The 17847-nt window shown below is 43.5% G+C and overlaps 1 protein-coding gene across 1 annotated transcript in view; it reads left to right on the forward strand.

Annotated features, from left to right (window-relative positions):
* SLC12A8 (solute carrier family 12 member 8) overlaps window positions 1–17847 on the forward strand; it is a 146760-nt gene that overhangs the window by 89028 nt on the left and 39885 nt on the right. The window contains exon 5 of the mRNA XM_063108737.1: window positions 3755–3868. Coding sequence (XP_062964807.1) covers window positions 3755–3868 — 114 coding nt within the window. The remainder of the gene's footprint in view (window positions 1–3754; window positions 3869–17847) is intronic.

A 17847-nucleotide genomic window follows, 5' to 3' on the forward strand; every position in this document is an offset into this window, starting at 1 on the left:
GAAATTGCCCTGTGATGTCCTCAGGGAGACTCACACAATCTCTGTTTGTGCACACACACAGTCTCCTCTTTTCCTGGCAGAGACTGCAGTCCAAAAACATTATTGTCTATGTCATTCCCAGGGCTTCCATTAACTCTGAGGCAGGGCATGATAGCAGTCAGGGCTTGGGAAGTTTTAGCTGCATGCAGGGCTTGGCAGGACAGTCTCAGGTGTAGAGGTAGCTCCTAGAGCAGAGGTCCTGGACCTTAGGGTCCATGTCCCCCAGAGAGGCTTCAGAGATCTGGGAACCCCCAAATGGTATGCAAAATGTGGTATCTGTGGAGACTTTCATCAGACTCTCAAATAGAGCCATGGCCAAAAGAATCAGAAACCTTTGGTGCAGATGTCAGCGAGTTAGGCATTAAGAGCCACTGTAGGAGGGCATGGCAGGTGGTGTTTGCCTCAGCCCCAGCCCTGACCCTGAGTGTGACTGGCTGCCCCCACACCATGGCTCAGCTAACCAGTACTGGCACCTCAGAAGCATCAGAGTGGGTACCCACTCTACAGAAGCTCCAGGTTTGGCTGGACCACTAGGATACAGGTATGGGAGAGAGAACGGACCCCCCACAGACAGGGTGGGGACCAGTGGAGCAAGCTGCCATGGGGGCTGCCTCAGGACTGGGGACCCTGAGGTGGGGCAGTGGAAGTCATAAGGGCCTGATAAGTTTTGGGCAGAGGAATTGGGGCAGGGTCAATCATGCCAGCCTCAGGGACTCTTTCTCATCCGTTGGAAAGTGGCTCACGTGAGGGATGGGCCACAGGTCACATGCCCTGCCTGAGTGGGCTTGGTCCAACAGCTCTAGGCCCTGAAGTCTGGTTTCAGGGAGATCATTACAGGCTCTTGCCTCAAAGCCTTGTTCGGAGACCTCGACCGTGTGTCACAGATGTACAACTTAGGGCATTCTCCATCTCTCTCTCTTTTCATTTCCTTTTTTGTTCTTTATTTTATTTGCCCTATCTTGCTTATCTTTTTCTCATAAGCCACTCAAATCATTTTGGGAAGCAGGTAGAGTATAAACGGAAAGAAAAAGAAAAGACAAAAAGATATTCAAATGCAGAAAGTCTGCCTGGAGAAAGTAGGCTTTTAGTTATGGGTTGTTTTGTTTGTTTTCCCAAAAGATATCATTTATTGATAAGTAGGTTATGCTCATCTAAAAAATGTGGAAAGAAAAAAATTGCACATAATTACATTATGCAGACAACCACAGTTAGTATTTTGGTATGTCTCCTTCTAGACTTACATGAATTAGTTAAAACTTTCTTTTTGTATTTATACTATAAATGTTACCTGTTTTTTTTTTTTTTTTACTTAACATATGTGATATAGAATGTAGTTTGTTATGGTACTAAAAGTTCTTTATAAACATTTTAAATATCTCAGTCCCCCTTAGTTAGACATTTAGACTCTCCTCCAATTTTACATTATTATAGATAAAGCATTGACAAATATCTTCGTCCACAGAGTTCTCTTCAAAGTTAAGATCATTGTCTTGAGAAAGGTTCAGGACTGGGCTTGGGTCCAGCCGGGCCAGCTGCAGGTGAGCGTGAGTGTGTGCTTGTGAGTGTGTCAGGGCTGCATTTCTCATGGGCCCTGCAGAGGAGGGCAACTGAGGTAGGCCACCTCCCCTGACCCATGTGGGAGCCAAGCGACTCATTCCCTCAGCCTGTGGATCTTGTTGGGGGATGGAGGTAGAAAAAATGCTTCCCAGAGATGCATCTATTGGGCCTGAAATTCCTCTGAACCTTCAGGCCGACCAGGGCAAAGCCACTGAGGCCTGGTGGTGACCTCATCCTTCCCTGTGTCAGGGCCTCCCTAGGGACTGTCCAGATGATGTGCCCGATGAAGTGTCTGTGTCCTGCACAGCGCCCAGCCCTCCACCCAGATCTGCTTTCAGACCTGTGCATCATTCCAGGTCGCTGAGCTCAGTTCCAAGGCAGGCTGGGCTGGTTTTCTCCTCACAAAGACTAGTCAGTGAGGTCAGCCAGCGGATAAGCTAAAGTTAACTTAGCTATTACTGCTTTTTTGTTAATGAGGGGAGGGCCAGCTGCAAAGACGCCAAACCATTCAGAAATGTTGCGCAGTACTTGGGATTTAATGTGCCAGAACAAATTCTGTGTTCAGGCAAAAGAAAGCAACTGGCAATCAGTGTAAGTCCTGACTGGACTCCCAAGGGTCCCTTGTGCTTCACTGAGCTTTCATTTTATTATTTTTTTGAGAAATATTTTTCCTATGAAGTTATGAATCTTGGAAGCTGTGAGATGCACGGGCGACCTCACTGGATTCACAAGTGTAGCAGGAGCTGTGTTTGGGGGATGCAGACTCAGGTGGAAGTTCAGCTCTAAGGTGGGTGGAGGACGAGGCTCATAGGAGATTCTGTCACCACAGACCTAGGGGTCAGCTGTGTAGTGCTGGCTGGAAACCCATCCTACGTGATTGCAGGTGTCAAGGGAAAAGGAGCAGGGATCAGCTTCTCTTGGACTGTAGTTAACAGGAATAAGCCAACTTATTCTCAGAGATGAGATTCAGAAGCAGAGTCTGAATATCCTGGTGTTTCCGAGCCCAAGAATACTTGTACTTGTCTTCAAATTCCACAGCCCACTAGCATGTCCACAGACTCTATTCAAGGTGACCTCCTTCAGCAAAGCAGCCAAGTGCCTGTAGGATTAAAAGCATCTGAAAACTTTGTTAAAGTTGATGTTTAAAATGCGTTGAAGAAATCAGGTCTGAGATGTTCCTGGTATAAAGTAGCCTGTGAACAAGTCAAACTGTGAAAGCCTGGGAACGAGATATGCCAATCTAAGAGGAAGATTCTTTTCAGCGTGACTCACATTTGCAACCTACCTACTGTGTGCCGGTGCAGTGCTTGCCTCTGGGGGACAGAGATGTGTCAGACTGGATTTTTGCCTCTAGGAATCTAGTTGAGGAGAGACCTAGTATGGTCAGTCATAGTACCGAGAGCAGTTAGCAGAGGGTAATAGTTTCTGATTGGGGAGTGGTTGTAAAGCCCAAAGGAAGCAACGTTTGAGCTGGCTTGATGAATGAGCACAGTGTTGATGCTCGCCAGTGTGGGGGAAGGGTCTGGAAGGCAGGGACCCAGCCTGAGCGAAGGCACAGGGATGAGTATTAGTGGTGTTCTTGGGAAGTGACTGTTGGGGAGGGGAGAAAGCAAGGGTTGAATAGAATATGGTGGGCTGGTTGTGGGGAGCTTTGATATTCATCTTAAGGAGTCTGGACTTTGTTCTGTAACTAGAACATGGGACCCATGGAAGTTTTGGGGCAAGGAAGTAACTGGCAACATCCGTTAATTTTTTTAATGAAAAGCAAACACATAAATATGTGCTCATTGAAAGATATTTCAGTTATACTGAAGTCTGTAGAGCAAAAAATGAAAATGCTCCCCTCCCCAGAGGCCCCCACCGATCTCCTGCAGGTCATTTCATCTGTTGTATCTACAGCTGTGGCTACACGAAAGTCAAGCCCTAGAAGTGGGAAGGAGGGTGGTTCTGTCAGGACTCCTGTCTCTCTCTCTCTCTGTCTCTCTCTCTCTCTGTCTCTCTCTCTCTCTGTCTCTCTGTCTCTCTCTCACACACACATACACACCCACACACACACCCTCTACCTTTTAATAGTTATATCAAATAGTACTGTCATCTAGGGAAGTCTGTGCTATAGCTTATCACTTGGCTCATTTTGCTCTGCTTTGTATTATTTCAGAGCATGGTTTTATTGGATATTCACCGGAACTGCTACAGAACAACGCTCTGCCAGATTACAGCCCCGGGGAGTCTTTTTTCACTGTCTTTGGCGTGTTCTTCCCAGCGGCTACAGGTATTGTAATTTGGGTTCTTTTTCTCGCTAGCATGAGGGGTATAAATGGCTGGTTCCCAAAATTCAGTATCATAATTGGCCTGCATGTGCTCTTAGGATATATATTTGACTTTGGAGATGGCCTTAGGGTTTGACTCGTGACCTAAAGATCTATTATTTTAATAGAGAGTTTATAGTTCATAATTCCTGAAGGCTCCCGACATGAGTCAGTCCTCCTTACCACATACTTATATATTGATGACTGTTGGCCCAATTAGTAGAGGGGACATATTTCTCTTAGGGCTGAACAGGACAGATTCCTCAGCAGGAGGACAAGCGCTCCCCTCGCGCTGGAATGAGTGCTGCTTACTGGCTCTAGGAACTCCCCTGCCCCCTACCTCCACCCTTGCAGCTTTTCTCAGGGGGCAGAGAAATGCTATGTTCTCTCTTTTCATGCTGTACTGGGTGTGGGCCAAACCAGAATCCCATGTGAAAATGAATGAATCTCCTTACCCTTCCCTCCCTCACTTTCCCACTCTGCAGTGGCCGTGGAGGAGCCTTCCCAAACTGAGGTTCCTATAGAACCCTGGCCTGCAAGGCAGTGAGCTAACGTGTTGACCATATGATCCTTAGGTTATAACATTTGCTAGGCACTGGGCTTGTCCCCAGGGTGCAGACTAAGCAAAGCATTTCACTCTTGATCAAGGTAGTGCTGATGACCTGGAGTGTGTCCGCTGTCGTCTCCTTGCCTTCCTCCTCTTCCCCTCTGCCTTCTATACACGGCCACTTCCTTACTCTTTATCCTCTCCCCAGACAGGATCGGGGCAGAAAAAGAAAGAGAAGCAGCTAGAATGTCTAAGACTAAAAAGATTGTCCATGCAAGTGTTGACAGGGATGTGGAGAAACTGGTTCTCTCAAACACTACCGATGGGAAGTAAAACGGTGAAACCGCTTTGGAAAAAAGTTTGGCAGTTTTAAAAAAATTAGACACACACCCAGCCATTCAGCTCCCACTTATCTACTGCAGAGAAACAGAAGCATGTGTTCTTGTAAAGACGTGTACATGAAAGTTCAAAGAAGCTGAATTTGTGGTAGTCCCAAACTAGACACGGTTTGAATGTTCATCAGCAGGCGAGGGGATAAACAGATCACGGTACCGCCCCGTGGTAGAAAACCACTGAGCAATGAAAGCAAATGAACTGTCGGTATATACAGCAGTATAGATGCATCTCAGAATCACCGTGCTGAGTGGAAGAAGTCAGACAAAGGGGGAGTGCTCTTCTAAAAAATGTGTGACTGTGAAACTCCGTCTATATAACATTCTAGGAAATGCAGGCTCTGGTGACAGAAAGCAGATCAGGGGACGCCTGGGAATGGGGGCGAAGGGAGCAAGAGGGAGGGATTACTAAGGGGCAGGAGGTAATTGTGGGGGATGAGAAATATATTCCTGATGTGGCGATGGTTTCGCAGGTATACTCATGGGTCAAAGCTTTTCAAGCTGTTAGTTACTTACACTTGTAAACATGTACGGCTTGTCGTATGTTAGTTATACCTCAGTGAAGCCGTTAAGACCAAAAAATATGAACAGCTTTAATCATCTTTAATCACCTTTCCTCGGTCCCCCCTTCTCCTCTTCACAGCCAGAGCAGGATGGCTCTCTGTCCCCTGCTCGACTCCTCCGCCCTCTTCTTCTGGAATTCTAAGACTGTCTCTCCAGTGAAATGGTTCTTCCCCCGTTGCTGGATTCGATGGGCATTTTCAGTGTCTCACTTCATCTGGCCTCTCAGCAGAACTGCACGTCTTCTCGCTTTTCTCTGGCCTTTCATGGTCCTGCAGCCTCCTTGTCTCGCGGCCACTCTCTGACTTGCCTTTATGGCTCATCCTCTTCTGCCTGCCCACTAAATGTTGGGCTTCTTCAGGCTATGCCCAAGCCCTCTGCTGTTTTCCTTGGAATCTCATCCACTCCCACTGTTCAATGACCACCCAAAAAGCTGATGACTCCCAGATTTACATGTCTAGCCCAGACTCCTCCTCTAGGCTTCCCACCATATATTCTGTTGCCTACGTGACAGCGTCTCTTGGGTATCTCAGACCCAACAAGTTCAGAACCAAATCCATCTCGCCCACCCTTCAACTGGTTCTTCTCCTGTATTCCTGATCTCAGTAAATGGCACCTCTACACAGCTGACTGCTCGTGCCAGTAATGGGGAGTTATTCATGATAAGTCCCTCTTTTTTCCCAGTATCCTCCAAGTCCTGTCAATTTTGCCTCCTAAATATTACTGAATTCTCTCTCCTTCTTTTTGTCTGTATCACTGAACCAGTGTGGTCCAAGCTTCGTCTCTCACTTTGATCATTGCAACAGCCTCCTACCTGACCCCCCTCGAGGTGTGGCCATGGGAATGAACCTGGTACTATGGCTCACTAGTGGCAGATAGAATCCTGGTTCTTGAATCCAGATTTCTCAAAAGTAGTGCATCTCTTTTATTTTTATAAAGTGAAAAGAGAGTCAATTTCTGACTCTAAGCCTTTATTCTGCCAGGACGACTTAAAGCTAACATCAGTCATTCAAGATACCTCCACCTGGCCTGCAATGCTGAGCACCAGTTCCAGGGTCTTAGGGTATTGCACTGTACCAAGGCATGTTAGGGAGTTTTTGGCTATTCCTCATCTGTATACAGAGGCAGGCCCTCCCATGGTCCTGTCTGCAGGGCTCTTCATGTTTATGCTGCCTCTGAGCCACTTTGGGGGACCAGAAATCTGCTGAGCCTAGGAACCTTATCCTTTCTGGGATCTTGATGGATCCCCACCAGTGCTACCAGAGAGTGAATCCCAGGTCCTCATTGCGCTAGAACCTGTGGGCCTCCCTCTCCCTGCCCCCAACTCCAGGGCCAATCTTCTATTTGAATGTGGGGGACACTCCTGCCCAGGGCCAGCTTCATGGGTGTGTGACCTATGCATTCACACTGGGCCCCACGCTGAGAAGGGTGGTTTAATGATTGACCTTGCAAAAATTCTCAATAAATTTTGAACAAGGGATCCTGTATTTTTTTTGTACTGGGCCCTGAAAACTACATGGTAATTTCTGTTCTTGTCCCATGCTTTCCCCAGCCATTCTGTTGCTTTTCTACTTCCTTGATCCTCTTAAGTCTCTTAAGGACCTAGGCTTTTGAGAAACAAAAGCCGAAACAGCGTGCAGGCAAATTCTGCTTCCTCTCTGCCACATCTACCACCCAGGTCAGTAAAATATAGGTCAGCTTCCTCTTGAATGGACAGAAAGGGAAAGGGGAAAAGGGAATAAAAGTAGAAGGTAACATCTGAGTGAAAAGTTTTCAGCCCCCCCACCGCTCCTCCGCACAAATTGAGTACAAGTTCAAGCAGCTTCCTGTCCAAGCATCCTGGGGGCCTGACATGAGTCCCCTCCATGTGAAGGCTCCTGGGCTGAGATGCCAGATTAGCAGTCACACCTTTGGCTGGCAGCACTCCAGAGGGAGCTGTCTCAGGGTGTCCTCAGGCACCCAGCAGGCTGTCTCAGTAACGTGGTCCCTGAAATGCCCCCCGACCCCCACTGCACTGCTCCCACAGCTCCCCTCCTTTGCCTCTCCAGGCCCCCGGTCTAGTAATGGGGGGAGGCCTGGTCTGAGTGGGGGGGTGGGTATGGTGAGCCTCCCCTCCAGTACTTTCCCCTCAAACAGGAATTAGCTGCCACCTGACTCTTGAAGAAGCCACCCACTAGCGTAGAGTTTGAGCTGGATTAGCATTGGAGATCAGCTAGTCCAGTGAGTCTCAGCTGCTGGTCTTTTTAATCCATATTCCATTTTGATAATTATACTAAAAACCTCATAGACACTGGAAATTCTGGACCAGGGAGGGGCGTCCTTTGAGAAAGATAGCTACCTAAGAATATTAGTCAAGATTTATTTTCTGTGGTTTAAATGATAAAAATATTATTTTGTAATATTACAAATACAAAATTATAATATTGAGTTGATTGTCAACTACACAGGCTTCTTGACCCCACCCCTCTTAGGGGACGTGCTCTCCTGTCCCTCCCACTCAGCCCAACCAGGTCGAGAATCACTGATCTGATCCTTTATTTTACAACTGACAAAGGAGGGGCACAGAGGAGCTGATGAAGGACTTGATAAAGGTCACACAACTAATCAGTGACCCAGTTGGCTACCATCCTGCTGTGGAGGGTTGCCCTCCCCTGGTTCTCTCTCTGTTTACCAGGGCCCAAATGTAAACACAGGAGGCAGGATGAATGATTTGTGTTACTTGCTTCCCCTGGCAGATGTTCGGTTAAGCTATGAAAAGCATGGATGATTGGCAGTTTCCATGGTGATAGATTTGCCAAGGATTAGCTCTGAGTGAGTCATGGCTGGGGCTCCCTCCAACGCCATCCCCTTCTGGAACAAGAGAGCCTCCAGGCTGTGGAGAGGGGAGAGGAGTTTTGAGGAACACACACTTCTGTCCCCACACCCACCACAAGCTCCCATCAGAGGTGTAAGTTACTTCAGATATTTTATCCAAGGGCAGGCAACTTCCAGGGAAGAGCAGCTGAGGAGTAAGTTTCAGGGTTCTGGATTTATGAAGCACGTCCTCGTGTCCTCGCTGCCCCCCTCTACTGCACCCTGTCATGGTGGCTGCAGGGTGGGGATGAGGGCGGGCCTTGGAGCAGATACTGCATTTGCTTTGTTTTTTAAAGCACTTTCCTTCTCCAAGCTACACACCAAACTTTCCCTGAAAAACAAACATATCTCCCTGCAGGGTTTTCACACACACACCCATACAAGTGCAGCTACTCCAGGGATCCAGGACCACAATTCATGGAGGAACTAGAGAATGGAAATTCACTGAAAATAATACCAGTCATGTGAAGTCATATAACCCTTGTCCCCAAATCCCAAGCTCTTACTGGAAGGGATAAGGGCCTCTTTGGCCACAGTAAACACATGGGCCTGTGGTTGGCCACACCCAGCATAAAAAATGTGGTGGGAAACCAAGTGTTTACCAGAGTGTCCACAGTCACCTTCCTTGTCAAGAGCCCTGCTATTTCTGTGATGTCCTTTGACCTCCCTGGGCCTGACTCCCCCTCCCTGCTCACACACACACCCTGGGAAGCTCTGGAGGTCTGCTGGACCCCTCAGATGGGCTGGCTGTTTCCAGGACTCTCAGCCCTGATTGCCCCCTGTCCTGGATCAGGATGCCCTGAGGTCACTCACCAGGCCCTACCCAGACCATTACTGCTGACTCCAGCCCACATCCTCTTTCCTCCCCTCCCAGGCCATCCCCTAGGTCTCCAAACAAGCTGTGTGTCTTGTGGGTGAAAGAAAGGGGTCCCAGGTTTAAGGAATAGAGAGGCCCAAGTAAGGACAACCTGAAGATGGGGCTCACTCCACTTTATTCTGATGGACTTGTGAGCTGGAACGAGGGAAAAGAAAGAAGCTTTATAATTATTATACATGCTTATTTCTGTAATCTTATTTATAGAGCTTATAATTTTATCAAAATTACTATAAATATCTATAATGCCTATTATCATTGCAGTAGCCTATTATTTCAGGCACTGTGCTGAGCACTTTATGCATGGTCTTTCATCTAAACTTCCTGACAACTTCACTGGTTCCATCAGATGCAGGTCTGCCATGGAGCTAGTGAAGCCTGGTTTTCGAGGTCCCTCCCTTGTGTGAGCACCTTCCAAAGCCCTGTTTCTAATTTCATATTCATAATTTTGTATTTTTAAAAAGTTTCAGGCCCCACAGAGCCTGGATCCTTCCATGGTTTCTATTATTAAGCCACTTTACAGATGAGGAAATAAAGACACAGAGAAGTTATTTCCCTAAGGTCACCCAAATGGTAAGTGATGAACCCCATTGCTTCCCACAGACTTCAGAGAGAATGCTGGTGGAGAGGACACTTGATGTCTGGAGCTGCCCCCCACCCAGAAGCCGACAAATCTTGCTTGAGTCCTGGCATTTGAAAGTCCCGTTATTTGACACTGTGCTATGGTCATGAGTCCCTGCCAAAACTCATGTTGAAATTTAATTGCCATTGTGATTGCATTGGGAGGTGGGGCCTTTAAGAAGTGATTAGGTTATCACTGCTGAGAGAAATTAGAGAGGATACAAGAAGATGGAAAGATATCCAGTGCTCTTGGATTGGAAGAATCAACATAGTGAAAATGTCCATACTACCCAAAGTGATATACAAATTCAGTGCAATCCCCATCAAAATTCCAAAGACATTTTTCTCAGAAATGGAAAGAACTACCCAGACATTTATATGGAATAATAAAAGACCACACGTAGCCAAAGCAATGCTGAGCAAAAAAAAATAAAGCTGGAGGCATAACACTACCTGACTTTAAGCTATACTACAAAGCTATAATAACCAAAACAGTATGGTACTGGCATAAAAACAGACACACCGATCAATGGAGTAGAATAGAGAATCCAGAAATCAACCCACACACTTACTGCCATCTGATCTTTGACAAAGGCACCAAGCCTATGCACTGGGGAAGGGACTGCCTCTTCAGCAAATGGTGCTGGGATAACTGGATATCCATATGCAGGAGAATGAAACTAGACCCATACCTCTCACCATATACTAAAATCAACTCAAAATGGATTAAGGATTTAAATATACACCCTGAAACAATAAAAATTCTTAAAGAAAACATAGGAGAAACACTTCAGGAAATAGGACTGGACAAAGACTTAATGAATACGACCCCAAAAGCACGGGCAACCAAAGGAAAAATAAACAAATGGGATTATATCAAACTAAAAAGCTTCTGCACAGCAAAAGAAACAATTAACAGAGTTAAAAGGCAACCAACAGAGTGGGAGAAAATATTTGCAAAATATACATCTGACAAAGGATTAATATCCAGAATATATAAGCAACTCAAACAACTTTACAAGAAAAAAATAAGCAACCCAATTAAAAAATGGGCAAAAGAGCTAAGTAGGCTTTTTCTAAGGAAGATATACAAATGGCCAACAGACATATGAAAAAATGCTCAACATCACTGAGCATCTGGGAAATGCAAATCAAAACCATACTGAGATACCATCTAACCCCAGTTAGGATGGCTAAAATCCAAAAGACTCTGAACGATAAATGCTGGCGAGGTTGCGGAGAAAAAAGAACTCTCATACATTGTTGGTAGGACTGCAAAATGGTGCAGCCTCTATGGAAAATGGTATGGAGGTTCCTCAAACAATTGCAGATAGATCTACCATATGACCCAGCTATCCCACTGCTGGGAATATACCCAGAGGAATGGAAATCATCAAGTCGAAGGTATACCTGTTCCCCAATGTTCATCGCAGCACTCTTTGCAATAGCCAAGAGTTGGAACCAGCCCAAATGTCCATCATCGGATGAGTGGATACAGAAAATGTGGTACATCTACCCAACGGAATACTACTCAGCTATAAAAACGAATGAAATACTGCCATTTGCAACAACATGAATGGACCTTGAGAGAATTATATTAAGTGAAACGAGTCAGGCACAGAAAGAGAAATACCACATGTTCTCACTTATTAGTGGGAGCTAAAAATTAATATGTAAATTCACACACACACACACACACACACACACACACACACACACACAAAAAAAAAAAAAAAAAAACCGGGGGGGGGGGAAGAAGATATAACAACTACAATTACTTGAAGTTGATACGACAAGCAAACAGAGGGGAAATTGGTGGGGGGGAGGGAGGAGGGGGAAGGAGGGAGGGAGGTTTTGGTAAGGGGCAACAATAATCAACCACAATGTATATCAACAAAATAAAAATAAAAAAGAAGTGATTAGGTTATGAGAGCTCTGTCCTCATGAGTGGATTGGTGCCGTTATCTTGGGAGTGGGTTAGTTATAGAGAGACAGGGTTTGTTACACAGGCAAGTTTGGCCCGATTTCCCCTCTCTGTCTCGTGTGTGCTAGCTTGCCCTTCTGCCATGTTGTGATGCAGCAAGAAGGCCCTCACCAGATGTATCTCCTTGATCTTGGACCTCCCATCCTCTAGAGCTGTGAGCCAAATAAGCATGTATTGTTTATAATTTACCCAATCTGTGGTATTCTGTTGAAGTAGCAGAAAATGGACTAAGATACATTGTCTATACCAACAGAGTCTCTAAAGCATTGAGAGAGTGGGGGACTGAGAAGTTCTGCCTCCAAGAATAGATCAAAGAGGGGATGAAAGATTTCTACAGAACAGCTAAACAGACAAACCAATAAGCCAGGTGTGGAAAAGGAGTGTGGTTTGGAAATCAGGAAGAAAGTAACAAGAGGGACCAGAATCTTTGGGAACCGAAGGGATTTCTGAGTAAGGAGTGGAGCGCATCTTTCCTAGGTGGACATTTATTTAGCACCTACTAGGTGCCAGGCACTATGATAGGTGCCTTATAAATGTTCATTCTAACTTTACCACAGCTCTACAAGTTAAATTGTATTATCCCCATTTGCAGATGATGAAACTACGACTCAGAGCTACATTGCCTCCAAATAATAATAGGTTCCTTTCTTTTCAACAACAAAAGGCAGTAGATAAAATTTGGGCACTTTAGTACATGTATACTCTACTTTAATAAAAAAGAAAAATAATAAGTTTATGAGCTCAAGCAAGATAGAAAATAGGAAGCCTAGAAACAATTAAGCTATAAGTGGAAAGGAAGTAAGGAAGCTGTGTACTCATGTCACATGGTAACGAGGTGCAGACCATACCATCATCTTGATACAGGGAGAAAAAATGTGTTTAGTGGTACACCAGTTAACTGCTTCCTGGAACTGGCAGTTTAAAACCCACAGGAAAGGAGATGTCACAGAATAGTGATTCGGAGCTGGTGACAGAAGTACCTGTGGGTAAATCAATACGTCATGCCGATTATAACTGATAAGTTCAGCCTTCCTATGGGGGATGTAACCCCAAATTAATCATGCAGCTATTCTGTTTTAGGAAGAGAAGTCTAAGAAAAGCATGGGTGTTAGAAAGAAATGGAGAGGCTGTATGATGTGGTGGAAAGACACTAACTTGGAACGAGAAAACTTGATGATTAGTGCTGCTTCTGCTAGCAATTAGCTCAAAAATTCAAGCAAAACCACTTCCCCTTTTGAGCCTGTATCCTCATCTGTAAAATAAAAGGTTGGAGTAGATGATCTCTAGGACACCTTCCAGCTGTAGGAATCGCTGACTCGAAATAGCCATTTTGAACAGTTTTAGGAAGGCTGCCATGAAAAGTGTAAGGTAATTACGAAATGGATACTTAGCGTTTCCCAAATTGTGTTTTGTGGAACTCTGATGACGAACAAAATATTTCACTTAAAAAATGTGTTCAATGTCAAATCAGTTTTGGGAAACACTGTGTGCTGTATTTCCCTTCTTAGAGGTAGACCGAGAATATTAGCATATTTATAGGCACTGTAAATCCAGCAGTAAAAACCTCTCTAATCGTATTTAATCAAGGTTTTTTTCCTACCTTTTTTTCAATTGTGGAACTTTCTTTTTGTGTATTATTTGTAAAACATCTGGACACTAATATTCTGGAAAATAGTATCTGTTCAACTGCACAAACCCTATATCTAGCTCTAACATTCACAATAATATTTTTAATTTGCACCAGAAGCAGAAAGAAAGCAAACTAGAGGATCTCTATAACACTTGATGGGTGAAAAAAACCTAAATCAAAATAATTTTTCTAGCTCTAACTGGCAAGTAAGACATTTATAATTCACCACACCTAGAGAACATCTGCCCAAGAATTGTGTACTAACACAGGGTAAAATTCTGGAAGTGACAGCCACGATGTGCAAGCCCATCCAACAAGTGTGTACTTCACCAGTGGAAACACAGCACCCATGCTGCCCATCAGGCTTCTGGTTGAGTATGAGGTGCCTTTATCTCCTAGTCTCTGGCCCTTCAGTGTCTGTGATACTGACTATACACTTTCTGACTTTTCTGCTTTATCTCAAAAGCCAGCCTCCTAGCCCTATCTGGGTCTGGCTCATTCCTGAGGGTGGCCTGTGTCGGGGTCAGTCCTTTCTCCTCCCACTGACCAGGATCCCAGTGTACTCCACACCAGGTCCACTAGGAGGACCTCGGTAAAGGATGTGGGGGAGGAGGAAAGGGCATTTGTTATGGATACAGAGACTGTTTGAAAGCAGGAAGTAATTAGGATGGATCAGTCACTTTCCTCGGCAGAAGCACATAGCCATGGCGTCCTCATGGGTCTTCTTGCATTTGCTTTTGTAAATGACCTGAAGGAAGGTATTCAAAAGACATGACAAACTATAGGACGTACTAAACTGGCAAGGAATAAAGAGCAGTATGTAATCTCACAAGACTGAGTGAATGGACAAAATTTGCCAGGGGTTTGGGGGCAGAGGATGGGAGGCAATGTGGCCTGGCAGGGGAGGCACAGCACCCAGTAAACCTGGTGCAGGTGGGAACCTTGGCAGAGAGTCAGGATTTGTGAAGTCCAGGAAGAGGTGGCATTAATGGATGGAGCTAGAGTCTAGGATTCTGGTAAACATGGAGATGCAGCCAGGAATGCCCTTGGCATCAGATTGTTCTGGCAGTAAGGAGCAGGGCCCCGGCCCTTGAGCAGAGCTGTAGCAACAGGAGTTGGTCCCAGGAGGACTAATGGGAGCAAAGCAGGTCCTGGGCATTCTTTTTTTGATCCAGATAAGACCTGCACATGGTAAAAAGTAAAATAGTACAGAGGAGCTTGTAACACAAAGCAATTGTCTCTCACCCCTCCCCCACCATCACAAATACCCTTCCATAGGGGCAACTACTTTTAATCATTTTTAATACTTTGGGAGCTAACTGTGTATCACCAAGTGATATGCTTATGCCTATAACTTTTTTTTGTTGTTTTTGTTTGTTTGTTTTGAGGTTTTAATTCATTTTTCTATGCCTATAACTTGATTAATCAAAGTCATACGTTATCTATTGACTCCATGCCAAGAAATATGAGAGTTTAGCTTACTTACATACTCCCCTATCCATTCCCAGTTTTCGATAGTTATATTTTTATTTTTTTTCTTTTGTTGATTGCCTTGATAACTTTAAGTAGTATGCTTAAATCTCTGTTATTTTATCAATTTTAGGCTATATCCCTTCACTCCTTACTGTTGGTGTGGGAAACTGAGATTATGTTGTGTTTCAAGATTATTATATTAGAACCATGTTTTTTTAATATGTAAAATATTTTTACAAGGAATGCTTTAGTTATTGTCCTAATTTTAAGGGGGTCTCCATAACCCGTTTACATTTGAGTTCTTAGCGCAGTATCGGGAGAGCTTGATTATTAGTTGATAACAAGTTGATTATTAGCAGGTGAATGAGCAAAATCCCATGAAAAATGTAGTTTCAACTTAAGTGTATAAACACAGTTTCTCCCCCCCACATACACACATGCACCTATTAAAAAGCATTTTTTGTCTTAAGTTTTTGGAGAAATGAAGTCGAACTGTTTCACGTTAATGGAAATTTCTTTGTTCTCCTTAGCAAACCCTTAGAAACTTAAGTTTATGGTAAAAAGATACGGAATCAGTATAGAGTTTACTTAAAATTAATTGCAACTGGTATATAAGTATTTGCTCGCCTTTTCTTCATCTACCTAAAAAATTTAATGGCTCAAAAGGCATTGATTGCCTGAATCACCTTTCAAGTTTTCTTATTGAACAGATTGAAGCCTGTAATATTCCAGCTGGGCCTGAGTGAAAGATGGTGGGACTTGGGTTTCTGTTTTGCACATTACCATGACGAAAATGTTAGTGCTTTTTTTCTTCCCTCTACTTCTCTTCCCTCTTTTCACTTCCTAATATCAGTTAGGCATCGCCTTACTTTTAAGTTGTCAAAGTAGATAATATTGGTATTGTTTCGTAACTATAGTTATATCCTCTGTGCTTGGCCTATAGGTCGATTTTAGAAGTTAGAAAAGAAACGTGTACACGACTAGGACTATGTAGCTGTTGTTCGCTGAAGAGCAAAGTAGTGGGCTAGAATTCCGTTTCCTTCACTGTGATTCTGATGTCCTTGTGCTATTTAGGGAAGAATGTTCCTAGTATTACGGTCAAATGGGTTCCTTTTTCTTACCTTTATTTAGTTGTTTAAGCTCATGTCACATTTTAGTTTTCTTCATATTTAGACCTTGATTTTCTTGGTGACTTTTCCTTGAGTTTCAATACCTTTCTTTTTTCTTGGTTGCCAAATGTACAGTCAGCATATCCTTAGAATCATTCAGTTTGTTAATCATACTGTCCATTGTGTTGAATCCATTTCCTATCCAGAGGCATCCCTCTCGGGGCCTCCATCCTTCAGTTTCAATCCCTGCTGGTTTCTCTGCTGTACAACTGTTGTTGTGGGCTTTCACTTCATTCCTGAGTTATCACGACTTTGTTCTGAGTCTCGCGTTTTCCTCCTTTGTGGTTACATCTTCCTTTTGCTGGAGTATGTACTGTAGTATCTTCCTCAGAAACAGTATGGGGAGGTAAATTTTCTGAGCTTTTGCCTACTTAACTTTACTTTTGCTTAATTAGTAACTGACTAAAATTCTAGTCTCAAAATATTTTTCCCCTCAGAGTTTTTAAATTCAAAATTTTTAATTGCCTCTGTGCTCCATTGTTTTCTGACATTCATTCATTGTTGCTGATGAGAAGTCTGATGCCATTCTAATTTTTGTTCCTTTGTAAGTGTTCAGTTTTTATCTTTGGAGGCATACAGGATTTCTCCTGAAATTGTATAATGATGCATTTATGTATGGATTTTATTATTATTATTATTATTATTATTTGTGCTAGATTTTTTTGGTGTGATATTTTAATCTGAAAACTGTGTCTTCTTTAGTTTGGGGAAATTGATTTCCATTATCTATCTGTTTATTTTCTTTTATTTTTTCTGTTCTCTCTTTCCAGATCCCCTCTTGGTTGGATGTTGTAACTCCAAGATTTCTCCTCTGTTTCACTTAAATTTTGTACCCCTTTATCTTTCTGTTTTAAATGCTGGGATATTTACTTAACTTTGTCTTTCATGTGTATTGCATTTTCAATTTTAGTGATCATATTTTTATTTTCCCAAAGTTCTTTCTTGTTCTTGTATTTTTTTTTTTCATAGCATCTCTTGTTTTACAGATAGAATATTCCTCTTGGATGTATCTGGAGCAACTGATTAGTGTTTTCTTCTGTGTCCTGATTTATGTTTTTTCCAGCCTGGTTGTTTCATTTCTACTTATGCATGTGTTTGTTTATTTGTTTCTGGTCATCTGGTGATCCTTGGTCACTAGTGTGGACTGCCCCTGCTGCGGTGCTTTTAGGTCTGTTTCCCTGCTGAGGCCCTTCCCTCCCAGGAAGGGTGACTGCCACACACTTGTGAGTGAGGCTGATTCTTGAGCAGATCTTCATTTGGGGTGCAAATCCCCACACCAGCAGGCCTGGTTTTCCTCAAATAGTGTATTAAGATCCTCTAGAGAAGCATTCCAAGGCTTCCCTTTCTATACCTTTCACTCTGTGTCATTTTCTCCATTTTCTATGTTCCTGACATTTGTGGAAACCTTCATCAACTTAGGGTCCCCCCTCCCAAATACTCTTTGCTTATAGGCATTTATTTATTTTCCGCCTTTAAAGCCCTTTTAATAGGATCTTGCGGAAGGGGGTGAGAGGAAAGAAAATGTGCCTTACAGGTCATTTTAAATTTAAAAAAACTCTTTAAAAATTACTTATCCCACATTTCAAAATGATCACTGTAGAAAATTGAGAAAATATAAACAGTCAAATAAAAAAGATCTGTTCTTACATCACCCAGAAATAACGTTGTTAACATTTTAAAACATGTTCTAGTTCTTTTTTCTACACATCTGTCTATCTGTTTTTTTACAACAATGGGATCAAACCATATGTTCTGTTTTCTAATATGCCTCTTAAAACTGAACAATAGCTTTTAGATATCTTTACATGTCACAGCACATCCCTGACAATATTGGAGAC

This window comes from Cynocephalus volans, chromosome 1 (genome assembly GCF_027409185.1).
Source record: "Cynocephalus volans isolate mCynVol1 chromosome 1, mCynVol1.pri, whole genome shotgun sequence".
Classification (NCBI taxonomy): Eukaryota; Metazoa; Chordata; class Mammalia; order Dermoptera; family Cynocephalidae; genus Cynocephalus; species Cynocephalus volans.